The sequence below is a fragment of the Petaurus breviceps genome, unplaced genomic scaffold (genome assembly GCF_028583685.1).
Source record: "Petaurus breviceps papuanus isolate PSGF00001 unplaced genomic scaffold, PetGlider_PUasm1.0 688, whole genome shotgun sequence".
In the NCBI taxonomy this organism is placed as follows: Eukaryota; Metazoa; Chordata; class Mammalia; order Diprotodontia; family Petauridae; genus Petaurus; species Petaurus breviceps.
In genome coordinates this window covers 4,015,824-4,029,439 of record NW_027186457.1, presented here as the reverse complement: position 1 = coordinate 4,029,439, position 13,616 = coordinate 4,015,824, and the positions used below count along the sequence as shown (strand labels likewise).

General features: G+C 42.3%; 1 protein-coding gene across 2 annotated transcripts in view; it reads right to left on the bottom strand.

Annotated features, from left to right (window-relative positions):
- SGPP2 (sphingosine-1-phosphate phosphatase 2) overlaps window positions 1–9,434 on the bottom strand; it is a 134,919-nt gene extending 125,485 nt beyond the window's left edge. Inside the window, exon 1 of one of the 2 annotated variants that reach the window (XM_069104519.1) lies at window positions 9,067–9,434. In XM_069104519.1, the coding sequence (XP_068960620.1) occupies window positions 9,067–9,261 (195 nt within the window). In that variant the 5' untranslated portion in view covers window positions 9,262–9,434. The remainder of the gene's footprint in view (window positions 1–9,066) is intronic. The other variant, XM_069104518.1, reaches the window with a different exon arrangement.
- Between the last annotated feature and the right edge of the window lie 4,182 nt (window positions 9,435–13,616).

The window sequence follows — 13,616 nt, the reverse complement described above, 5'->3', positions numbered from 1 at the left end:
GGCATGTTGGTTAGATTTGCTGAACTATTTTTAGCACCTCTTTTTTTACTCTTTGTTATAGAGGATAACTCTGGGAGAGGAAGAGTATCAGATAAATTGGAAAATATAAAGTGATATAAAAACAAAATATATTCATAAAACAAAACATTTTAATTAAAAAAAACTTTCCTAAGTTCACGCAGGTTAGAAGTAGGATTCAAACCCAGTTCCTCTGATTCTAAAGAGAGCATACAAAAGATCTTTAAAGCCTCTTCTACCTCTACATCTTATGAAGTCTATGAAACTTCAAATAATAGAAAACTAATTACGTTTTGAGGCCATCTTTTCCAGTGCTGGGTAGCTCCAGCTATTCAAATCTGCCCCCATCCTGGAGAAAGGGATTAGGCCTCTTCTTCAGGTTAAACATTTAAGAATATTATTTCATCAAATCACTCCTTTTTATCAAACGGGTAACCACCATAGTAGCTCCCTACTGAACCAAATTTAAACTGATCATTTAAAGTGCTCCACCAATAGACCACTACCTCAATTAACTGACCTTTTCACAACAAGGAGAGTGAGGAGGACAGTGGAGGAAACTGTTACCTACCCTCTCCAGTCTCCACCATATCCATCTAAATTCTGTTTATTGTGTGTATGTCTCTCTCCCTTTACTTCCTTCTCTTTTCTCCAATTCACTTTTCTTTCTAATTCTTCCAACTCTTTTCCTTCTGTGCTTTTAGACCTACCAATGGTACTTGCCACTAAAAAGGCTTCTGAGTTCTAGAGTTTATTCTGACTTATATTCTTCCTTATTCACTCAGCAATCATTTATGAAGGACCTAGTGTTCTCAGTGGTAGGGGTAATTCACTGATACTCCCAAAAGACTGGTGATCTTATTTATATGAGCATGTCTTTCAAAGATGCCAATATCAATAGGTGGCCTACCCAGTGTGCTAGAGGGGTTTTTCTCATATTCTTCTGATATTTGAAAGTACCAAAGGATCATGCAGCCTGTTCATCAGTTAGCCACATTTGCTACATGATTGATCTATCTTCTTTCTTGGTTTTATATATGTTAGGAATAATACAAAAAGGATAAATAAGGTGTGGTTCATACGACTTTAACAAGTAAACAACACTGAGATTTTCTTATTGTACTTTTTTTTTATCATGCTCAGAATTAGATACACCCTACTCTGCTCCAATGTGGATAGAGTCAGGAAGACTACTCTTCCTGGGTTCAAATCCAGTCTCAGATGCTTACTAGCTGTGTGTCCCTAGGCAAGTCACTTAACCCTGTTTGCCTCTGTTTCCTATCTGTAAAATGAGCTGAAGAAGGAAATGGCAAACCACTCTAGTATCTCTGCCAAGAAAACCCAAAAAGAGTTCACAAAGAGTTGGATATGACTAAATTGAAATAACTCTGCACCAAAGTTATTGTATGTGCCAAAAAACACTCTCCCCAATGGATTTCCCCTTCTTTTTTTTCCATTCTGTAATAAAATAGCACACGAAGACAAAGGAGCACTGATGAGGAGTATGGGCAACTGCAAATTTATCAGGTTTCATGAAATTTTGTCAGCTCTGCTTCTGCTGAAATCATCTAAAAAGCTGGTTTGAGCCTTTTTGTCTTGTTTCTATAGGGCTCAAATTTGGGGAATCTTAGATAACTGAACACGTTTGACGAATTGCATGGGGATCTAGAAACTTCCTTCACTCCACCTAGTATTCTTATCTTCACTCTTGGGGAACTTGTCTTCAATTCTCTCAGTTCTTATGGCCCCCACTCCCACTCTGCCACACCTGCTTGCCAAAACAGCCTTGCTATCACTTTAAACCACTCTACCTTCAAGGTCCTGAACTCCGAAATTCCATTTTCTGACCAACACCCTTAAATCCTTGCTCATTCTATACTTACTCTTCACCCTCATTGTGAACCCTGTTTCTTTGATTCTTCCAAGTCCTCTGAATCTATCAACCTTGCTCTCACCTCACTTTTATACCTACTTCTTTTGACCCTATGATAAACCACTTCAACAATGCCCTCTTTTCCAACCTTGAATCACTATCTTTGCCTTGATAAGGCCTACTAACCTTTAACATTGCCTCCTTCCACCCTATTCCAAAGGTGCTGAGTGCCACTGGGAGAAATTATGCTGATTGGGCTCATTACAAATGTATGCCAATGAGCAGAGTTCTCACTGCTGTGCAACAAGACTTTAGCTTATCTCACTCTCTTTCACACTCCTCCCAGCAGCTCTTCCAAATCTTCCCTTCCCTCTACTCAAGCTCAAGTCTACCTGCTCTGTCCTCAGTTTCAGAAAATCATTCCTCTTTTATTGATTGAGACTATTCAAGTGAAAATACTCAGTCTCCCTCCTCTACTCTAGATTTTCATCTATTCTCCCTTCCTTCAGATGATCTTGGTTAAAACTAATGTGTACACTTTGGGATCTCCTGTCTTCCCTTCTTCTCTTCCCTCCCCTAAGTCTTTGTTCTAACAATTCAATCTCTTTAAACTCTCTCTCTCTCTCTCTCTCTCTCTCTCTCCCCACCTCCCTTCCCCTCCTGCCTCTCCTCCCTCTCTCCAACCCCTCTTCCCCACTCCTTCTTCTTTCACCCTTCAAATATACTGAGATCTCATTCTAAAAAATTCCTTTACTCCTCTCACCCTCTCAGTCTTATCTCTTCCTTTTCAGTACCAAGCTACAGTTCATAGCTTCATTTCCTCACTGGCCAATTCAACTCCTTGAAATCTAGCTTAGTTTCCTCCACCTTACTGAAATGGCTCTCCAGAAGATCACTATTTACCTATCACCAAACCCAGTGGGTTTTGGTCATCTTCCCTGATTGCACTGTGGCATTTGGCACTGTAGATCACCCATATCCTCCCTCTTCTATTGGCTCATGGTTCCCTTTATTGGTCTTTCTGACCAATTCTTTTCTATCTTCTTTACTGGTTTCTCACCTTGCTTCCCTTAGGTATGGGTTTTTCGATTTTTTTTCAATGTTGTACACTAAAGCCTTCTTCTCCTCCTGGGTGATCTCTTTTACTTCTGGTAGTTTCCGCTATCACCTCTATGCAAATTACTCTCTAATCTGTTCCTCCACTTTTTATCTCTCCCAAGAACTCCACCCTTTCAGTTACTCTCAATTTCCATTCTCAAGCTACTCCAATTTCTATTCTTCTGTTTCTGTCATGATCTATAAATGGAATGCATTCCTATCCCTCATTCTCTTTCTATGGAAGTTCCTCCCTTCAAGACCCAACTCAGATCTCATTTCCTTCATGACACCTTCTCAACATCCACTTCATGTTCAGCTCCCTCTCCTCAAATGGCTCACAACACTTTGTGAGTCTCTCCTTTACACTTCTATAATTCTCACGTATCATAGTTATTTTTATATTTGTTTGCTCTTCACCCCAAATAGATGGTAAGTTCCTTGAAAGCAAGGCATTTATGCACTATGTACTATGTGCATATGTCTGAGATCACAGGGTCTGAGATCACAGTGCCTTATAGATGATGAATATTAAATAAATGCTGAACTGATATAGAAGTCATAAATTTTTTTTTTTAAAGAATAAATAGCAGAATTGACAAGATTTCACAGAATCACCAGTGTCTTTAAAAACAATGACAACAAAGAGGCTTCAGTTTAGGGATTGCTAGTGTAACTCTTTGTTCTATAGGGATCTAAAATGCAAAGACTTGGTGAATGTTTCACAGCTACCGTAGTGATTAGGATTTGGGATTAGAATTCAGATCTCCGCCCGTGTAACCTTGGGCAAGTTACTTAACCCCAAATGACCTCCAAAAGGCAAAAAAAAAAAAAAAAAGAATTCAGATTTCCTTCACTCTCCTCTCTGTTCAGTCATTTTTCTACTCTTGAAGCTGGTCCATAAGCAAAGTCTTGAAGATCAGTAAACAGATTTGCACTGACATTTTAGGAAGGACATTAGCAAGTCCTGAGATTTTTAGGACTGCCCTACTTCTGCTCCCCCAAAATGTAACTTTAGAAATAGTCAGAAAGATAATTAACAAAAAAGTATTTATTAATTATTATGTGGAGAGACCACATCTAAAGCAATGATTAATGATGGGGAAACCCACAAATTACAAACTGGATGCTAGTTTAGTGAGTAAGCAAAAGTGATAAAAATCAAAGAGCATGTTGCCCTAGATTGAATGTCTAGAAGCAACTTTGATGTAGCCCTTTCTTGGGACAGATTTTCCTCTTGCTTGAAGCAGCAGTGTGAATAAGATTGCCCACCATACTAGCCACACTCATAAAGAGTCCCATTGGAAGCATCAAATAGGTGGCAAGCCCCTATTTTTCTACCTCAGTTAATACTCACAGCTTCCAAAGACTAGCCAGGGTGGGGCCTGTTCTTTCCTTTTGTTCCAGACAAAGCCAAAGGGAACCCTATCATTAATTCTGACCAAAGAGATAAGTGAAAGATGCCTCAGCTGATGCCCCATCTTGATTAGACATGACCCTGAATTTTGGAAGGTCAGTTAGTCGAAGTCTCATCAGTGGAGGCTTGACCATCAAATGCTAGGTGGAGTTTTTTTTGGGGGGGAGGGGAAGTTGGAATTCTCATGAACCGTATGATTCATAATTCTTATGAAACCATCTACTGTGGTGCGGAAAAGGATAAGAACTGTGTCATTTAGGAGAGAATATCCACAGGGATGAAGTCACAGATCCTGATCTTACTGCTAGCAATATGTTGTGGTATGTTCCATACGTATAACTGAGAGTATGTAGCAGGAAGTGAGGGTGGGGTGGGGGAGGAGGGAAGGAGCATTTATTAATTGCCTGTGTGGCCGCACTGTGCTAAGTACTTTGATCTGATCTGATCCTTCCTACAACTCTGGGAAGTAGGTGTTATTATTATTCCCATTTTACAGTTAAGGAGACTGAAGCAGACAGAGTTTACATGACATCCAAGGTCATACAGCTAGGTAGTGTCTGAGGCTGGATTTGAATTAAAATCTTCCTTACTCTAGATCCAGAACTATCTACCATGCCATCTAACTGCCTTAGAAGGAAGGTTCATTGATTGATTGTTTCCTCAGTTTATGTCTTTTGAGAAATGATGTGAAAGCAAAGGGTGAAATGAAAGCTCGAATCATTAGATTTGTGGCAAGAGGTGGTGCAGTGGATAGAGCACTGGCTTGGAATCAGGAAGACTCATCTTCCTGTGTGCAAATCTGGCCTCAGACACTTTACTAGCTGTGTGACCCCGGGAAAGTCACTTAACCCTCTTTGCCTCAGTTTCTTCATTGGTAAAATAAGACGGAGAAGGAAATGGTAAATAGTATCTTTGCCAAGAAAACCTCAAAATGGGTTCACATGGAGTCAGAGAGGGCTGAGAAACATAACAACAAAGATTTCAAGTAATTCAAATGATAAGGGATTATTACTCCTCACCTTCCTCCCACACAGCAGTAAATATCCTAGTGGATAGTATCAGTCTTAGGCATGCAAGACTTCTGCTGTCAAGTTAAAATACATTTGTTTAATTTATGCTACATTTTAAAGATACTTCTTTTTTCTTTTTTAAAGCAATCGGGGTTAAGTAACTTGCTCAAGGTTACACGGCCAGTTATTTCTGAGTGTGGTGCTAAGTATCTGAGCCCAGATTTGATACCCAGGTCATCCTGACACTGGAGCCGGTGCTCTTACTCGCTGAGCCACCTGGCCGCCCCTTAAAGGTACTTCTTAAAAATAATTTTCATCCAGTAGTTCTCTCCATACTGAGCAAAGCTAAACTATACTGCTGATTTTCTATTCCAATGATCTTTTCAACAATTTTTTAAGTCCAGCTTTTGCTTGAAACGATTTTCTTCTAACAAGATTCTTTAACATCTCTCCCTTCATCTTTTATAAACTTCAACACCCTCCACCCCTAAGTTTCCTTCACATTGCATAAAACAATGTTTTCTCTTATTGATTTTGGGGCTCTCCCACTTTTTGTTTTAATTTGTAAATGTTATAACCTGCACTGAATTTTAAGTCCAGTCTGTTTTGTTGGTTATAAAAGAAGGTGCAAAGAAATACCTGTGATGGTCAGTGAGGTCACTCATGATGACAAGCTTTTTAAGAATGATGATTACTAGCAATTAAAGTTCAGCTACCAAGACAAAGAATGCAGTGTGTGTCCAGGAATCAAATAGCCTTGTTGGCAATATCTTTGCGTAGGATAATCTTAAGCAAAGATATCTCCCAAATAACCCCAGGTTTGCAAATAGTGGGGACATTGGAGGGTACTCATCTGTTGGAGAGGTGTTTTGCAGAAGAGGGGAGTAGGGAACAAAAGCTGAAGTTGCATTATGAAAGACTGTGTTTTACTATATTATGGACAATGTCCTTGAAGCCTCTTCAATATTCTCTGACAAGGGTCTTCCTCTAAGTAGAGGTAAATGGAGTAAGTGGAAGACATCAACCCTCTTCATACTCCACTGGGTTCCATAATTTAAATCACATTATGTTAATATTAGAAGGGAGCTTAAAGTTGTAGTTCAACTTTATTATAATAAAGATGTGGAAAATGAGATTCTGAATTAAGGGACTTAAAAATCACACAACTAGTTAACAGTAGAGCCAGAAATTAAGTGAAACCTATTTCCTCCTACGTGCCTACTGCTCTGTTCTTTCCATTATCCATCAATCAACAAGCATTTTTATTTGTCTTGAGAATAGGTCTACCCTTCTCACTCAGGCTGGAAGTTCATGGCCATTCTCATAACAGATCCTCTAGCTGACTGGCACAGAAGCTTTGACCTGCTCTATTTCTAACTTTGGCTGGTCTGTCTCTCCTTAGGCAGCCTGGTGACTCTCCATTCATTATAGTGGAGCTGATTTGGCTTTAATCCTATTGTAGCTCAGAACTGAGCTCAAGGTTACAAGCCTGTTCTACCAAGTTCTACCAACAAGTATTTCTGAAGTACCTTTAAACAATTCCTACTTGAAATGACTTACACCAGCTGTCTCCCACTTACCTAGGTATAAATTCTATATCTGACATTGCCTGTGAAATCATGGAGGAAGGGAAAGCATCTAACTTTTCTAAGTGTCATCTTCTTCATCTATAAAATGGGGACATTCCCATACTACTTTTCTTACAAGGCTGTTGTCCACCTGAGAGTACGTGCAGAGTGCTGTATAAAGCTTAAAGTGCTACATGAAGATTTGTATGATGGAGTGGAAAGAATCCTAGGTTTCAATTCCACCACCCATACTTAAGCTGTGGAATTGAGCTTAGTCTCCAAAGTTTTCATTTCTTCATCTGTAAAATAGGGATAATAATACTCATAGTACTTGCCTCTTAGGCTTCTTCCCAAATGAGATAACAGAAGGTGGCACAAGCTTTAAACCTGCCCTAAGACTCTTGGGACACCTTGTATATGTAAAGTAAGTAAACAAATTCTTCTACATTTCTAGGTTATTGTTCCATAGGAGAGTGAAGCAAAGTATGCTTGCACCTAAAATATATGGAGACATTTTAATGCATTGGGTTTTTTTTTTCTTTTTGGAGTCAAATATTGAATAAAGAGGAAAAGGGGATCAAAAAATGCCCAAAACAAAACAAAACCCTCTCCCAAAGCTGCTAAAGCTCTAAATGTAACAAGGAGAGTAGATAGGGGAAGGAAGAGGAAGGTTACAGGAACAGCTCCTAGAAAGAAGGGCAAATGAACCACAAGCAAACTGGAAAAGAGTGCTAAATCCCCATACAAGAGGCTAGACTTCTCAATTCATTCCATATACATCAAGGCATAAGACTTGTCACCCATGATGTTTCCTGGTTTCAAAATACATATTATAAAAGCCATTTCTGTTTCTCCCAAAGCTGCATGGAGAGTAAATACTGCAGTTTGCACAAAACAGCAGCTTGTATTGATGTCTATGTTCCAAATGACCCTCCCCTGGGTAACCACGGCTATTGCAGGTGCCCAGGTGACACCTTTCTGCTGTATTGACTTGCTACAACCCAACCCTGGCAGGGCTGTAAATCACATCCGGGCAGATGGGCTCCCACCAGCATCCCTGGCAGGCTGACAGCTAGCTGCAGGATGTGTTGGTTCTGTAGGGGAGCATTGTAGTTAAGAGGCTGTGTTCCTGGGCATTGCCTAAGCAAAACAGTGTTACTTAACCATGGTCACCAAAGCACTAACGCAGCAAATTGTGTAACACACGAGAATCCCGGCCAGCAAGCAAGAGAGCACATTTTCCCTTAAGAGACATCTTTTTAAAAGCTAGCCGATGAGAGCCTTGAGAATGAAAGGACATTGGGTTTCAGTCTGTTTTAGACAGCTGAAGTGGTAGCCCTAAGGCGTTGAAAAGAACAGTTCCTTCCTCTCCTGAACAGACCTGGGGATGGTCCCCTAAGGTTTTATTTATAAAAAGAGGACAAAATTAACAACTAAAATTTAGTGCTGATTAAGGCGGGGGGGGGCGTAGGGGGGAAGAGGGGCGACCCTAGCAGGTGCATCTGCATAACTATCAGATGAGGGAAGACACCTGCCCGACATCTCACGGGGTCTCAGGTTTATAACCTGTAAAATGAGGGGGGAGGGAGGACACGGAAATCTAGTCTAGCTAATCTCGAAGATCTCTCCCAGCTCTAAATCCCATGATGCTAAGGATGATTTGCTCATAATTTCTTCTCAAGCATATCGACCCCGGCTGGTGCTAGGATGTAAGGCACCCAGATTGCTTTTTGCCTTTAAAAAATAAACGAACCAAGGTCGCCCTCCCCATCCCCCGGCAGAGGGTAGTGTGCTATTCACAACCCCAGGCCAAGTCGCTGAGTTTGGAGACCGAGGGGACTTTCCCTTTCCACCCGACCTGTTCCGAGTGATTTCAATCTTCTGCAGTGGCGAAGGCGCTGGCTGGCTGGCTGGCAGGCTCTACATGACTGTCCCTGCAGGGTTGGAAGCCTTGGGACCGGCTGCCCGTCCCTTCCTGGCTACCTGGGTACCTAGCCGCCGGCTTGGGGTCACATTTGGACTGCCCACCGTCTCCTCCCCCAGTCCCTCCTCGTTCTCTCTCTGCGCACCTGGATGAGACATTACCTGCGGGAAGGCGCCGCTTGGGCCGCCCTTGCCGTTGACCGCCAGGGAATGCCGGGAGGTCGGCTGCGGCACCCCGTGCCTAGAGCCCGCCGTGGGCTCCTGGGGGACCTCCGGGGGCGCCGGGTAGAGCCCGCAGCGGCGCTGGAAGCGCGCCACCAATTGGGAATCACTCAGGCTCCGCAGCAGTTCCGCCATGGTTTGCGCAGGGCACCCACGGCGCGGGGAGCTGGGAGGAGAGTGGAGCTGCGAGGCGCTGGGAGGCCCAGCGTGGCGCTGCCCTGCCCTGCCCAGCCCGGCCTGGCCCGTGCAGCTCGCTCCACACGCCCAGGCACCGAGTCACTCCCCGCCCGCGGCTCGCTAGCTCTTTTACACCCGCTGGGAGCCGGCCCGCCCCACTAATCGGCAGCCAACAGGTGTGACCGCGCTGGTCCTAGCGCCGGACCTTAGCATGTACCAAGGCGCTGGGGCCAGGTATCTCAGGCCTGATCCTGCATGCAAGCCACACCCCCTCCTTTGGCTCTGTCCTATAAGGCGCTACAAAATGGTGCTAGACCTTCCATAGGGCTACAGCATCCTGGATCTTGGCTGGCGGACAGGTGTCAAAGCCAGTCCACTACCCCCAGCCGCAGCAGCTCGGCGGAGTTGTGGGAACCCTCCATAGTCAAATTAGTTATGGCCACACATGTAGCCATCCCCTTTGCTCCCTGTAGTGGTGTGAAGTAGAGTCCCGGTTCCTTCCAGATCTAAATTTTATGATCCTACCCAAGCATGAGCTTTGGTTTGCCCTTCCCCACACCCCAATATCTAGGGTTTGGGTTAGGGTTTTTCTGCTCCATCCCAGATTCCTGAAGGAGCAGTTCATTCATAGGTGTATAGGATGACTCCCAAGTTCTAAATACAACTATTATGCAATGCTCCCTGTGCTGGCCTTTCCTGTCCTTGCTTAACAGTCTGGGAGGATCAAAAACTGTCCTAAATCCTTTGCGAAAGATTTAGGGCTAACTTTGGATGACATCTGGAACATTTTTGGTGAAGGGCAAAATGAGTGTAAGGGAATGATAGTGTTTGATTTTACACTGGATATTGAACTTATGCTCAGTGTGGGGGGGAGGGGGGATAGGGTAGCACAAAGGAAGTTCCTTTCTCCTTTCCCCAGAGCTGTACTAAATTGACAGCCGCTGTCAACAGAGAGGCTTGGTCATCTCTTAGTCCCAGAAATCCTTGAGTTCAAGACTTGCCTCTGACATATGATCAATATGTCAATAAGCATTTATTTAGCACCTGCTATATGCTTTGCATGTATCCCTGGGGATATAGCCCCTGATCTCAAGGAACTCAAAGTCTAATGGTAAGACAACATACCAAACAAGATATATACAAGATAAATGGGAAATAATCAGTGAAGACTAGACAATATCATGAAAGAAATCAGGAAAGGCTTCTGGTAGAAGATGGAATTTTATCTAAAGGAAGCCAGAGAAGACAGGGGGCAGAAATGGAGTAGGGAAAGGCGGGAAGGGGTGGGAAGGAAAACATTCCAGACATAGGAAACAGCCAGCAAAAACGTCTAGAGTTGAGAGATGGAGTATCTTGTGCAGGGAACAATAAGGAGGCCAGAGTTACTGGATCAAAGAGTAAGTGGAGGGGAATAAGGGATAAGAAGACTGCAAAGACAGAAGAGGGTCATGTGAAAGGCTTTTAATGCAAAACAGAGAATTTTATTTTTAATCATAGATGTAATAAGGAGTCATGGAAATTTATTGAATAGAGAGGTGGTCGATTAAGGAAGATTTAACAGCTGGGGATGAACTGAAGTAGGGAGAGACTTGAGGCAGGTAGACAGTCAGATTTACCAAAAGTCTTCTGCAAGAGTCCAGGTGATAAGGGCCTATACCAGGGTGGTACCAGAGTTAGAAGAAAGAAGGAGTGTATTAGAGATGTTGCTAAAGTAGAAACAACAGGACTTGGCAACAGATTGGATATGCGGGTGGGGTGGTGAGAGAGAGTGAGGAGTTATATGTTGTAAGTCTATGGTAGGTGAATGAGAAGATTGTGGTACCCTCTACAAGTAATAGGGAAGTTAGAAAGAAGGGAGGGGTTTGCAGAAAAAAAAATGGGTTTGGTTTTGAACATGTTGAGTTTAAGATGTCTACTGGATATCCAATTCAAGATGTCTGAAAGGCAGCTGGAGTTTAGGAGAAAAGTTAGGGCTAGATAAGTAGAATCTAGAATCATTAGCATAGAGATGGTCATTGGAACTATGGGAGCTGATGAGATCACCAAGGGATATAGTATAGATGGAAAAGAGAAAAGGGCCTAGGATAGAGCCCTGGAGGACAGTCACCTTTAGCAGGCATGACCTGGGCAAAGATCTAGCAAAGAAGTTAGATAAGTAGGAGGAGAATCAGGAGAGAGCATTGTCACAGAAGCCTAGAGAGAAGAGATAATCAAGGAGAAGAGGGTGATCCACAGAGTCCAAGGCTACAGAGAGATCAAGAAAAATGAGAATTGAAAAAAGGCCATTAAACCTGGAAATTAAGAGATCATTGGTAATTGTGGAGAAAGCAGTTTTGGCTGAATGATGAGGTCAAAAGTCAGACTATAGAGGGTTCAAAAACTGAGCAAAAGCAAAAGAAACAGAAGCATTTATTATTTTGGGGCTTCCGCAAAGAGTTTATTCACAAAAGGGAGACAAGGGGATGAATGGAGTACATGGAGGGTTTGGGCAGATGGGGAGAACAGGAGCATGATTGTGGGCAGTAAAGTAACCAGTACACCTGGAGAGACTGAAGCTAAGAGAGAGTTGTGATGATAGAAGGGGGCAGTGTGCTGGAGAAAATGGAATCAAGAGGGATCACTTGTGCATATCAAGGGATTTGCCTTAACTGGCCTCAATTTTTTCAGTATAATATGGGATAAGATTAGCAGTTGAGTTGGTGGAGAAGGGGAAACCACGAGGTTTGAAGAGTGATGAAAAGGTTCCAAAGTCATTAAGGTGAGCAGGCTAATGAGTTAATTAAGGAGGTGTAAAGGGATTTGTCTTACCATAGTGAGGGTCCAACTGAAGTTATGTAATATGAATTTGTAATGGCCCTAGTCAGCATGGTTTCATGATTTTCTCCATCTTAATTCAGCAGTGTGTGTATAGGAGCAAAGGTAGTTGATGGTGGGATTGATCCCAGACTGAGAGCATGATTGGTGATGGCCACTTTATTTCTCAGCAGCTCAAGTCCAATGGACAACTCTCTAACATTATAAATTATAGAAGACTTGGTTGTTAGGGGAGGAGCTTTCCATTTGGAGAATTCCAAACACTCAGATGAAATCACAGGTCTAGAACAATTTTTTTTAAAGCTACATTAAGGACTTGTCATCTTGTATCATTTTGTAAGGAGTGTCATTTGTCACTCACAGATTATATACAACACTCTCTCTATGACTTAGGACACTGTTCCAGAGTTGCTGTGGCTGGAAGAAAAAATCACAACATCAGCAAACAAATATTCATCCATCACCTGGTGGCCAGCCTTCTGGTGAGAAGCCTTTCAAAGTTAACAAAGCTGGTCCTTGAATGACAGTTTGTAACCAAGCAGTATTTGAAGCTTTGCCAATTTGGTGCTTGATATCCCACAATTTAGGTTCTTCTGGTCTTCTCCATGCCAGGATGAGGTATTGGAAACAATGGAAAATGCTTTCAGACCCTGGAGTCACTTTCTCAGATATCTCCAGTCATACCATCTTGTACTTGACTCCACTTAGTCACTCATGTCTAACCTTTCCCTACCTGAAAATGGATTCTGCCCTTGGAGCTACCATGGGCTTTGACAGGCCAGTTCTGGCCTTATCTTGCTCTGTTTTAGACCTCTACTACCCTTCCAGGAGATCTCCACCCATGTTACCACCCATAGACCACTCCTATCACCACAACCATCATCATACTTTCCAATTCCTCTATGTATGTCATCTTCCCTCATTAGAATGTAAGCTCATTGAGGACAATGACTACTTTGCTTGCTTTTATTTGTATGTATTTTACTTGTTTCAACACAACACGGTGGTGACATATAGTAAGCACTTAATAGATAAATCATTTATTAAATACTTATGTTCCAGGCTTAGTGTTAAGGAATACAAGCAAAAATAATATAGTCAATGCTTTATGTATGTAGTCAGAAATTTTAGTACCTAGAAAAAAAAAGTGAGGGAATAATTAGAACATAGGATCGATCTGTCAGCGACTATGACACAATCTTCACCAGGACATCCAGACTTCCTTTCCCAGGAAGAAATCTAGGTGGAGTAGAATATTTCAGAATAGGGCTGGTTTCTGGAAAAGTCCTTTTCTGATGACAAGGCAACACCCAAGGAGAAATTTTCTAGTTGGGTAGAATTGATTAGGCTACACAAAATATTTTAAATGATACAACAGAATACTTGTTTCACTGGAAAAGTTATTTTCTTGATTTAGTTTCAGGCAGGTGGCTACAATCTTTTCTAGCTGCGTATCCAAATTCTGGTGTCGAATTGCACAAGGAATTATGAGATGATGG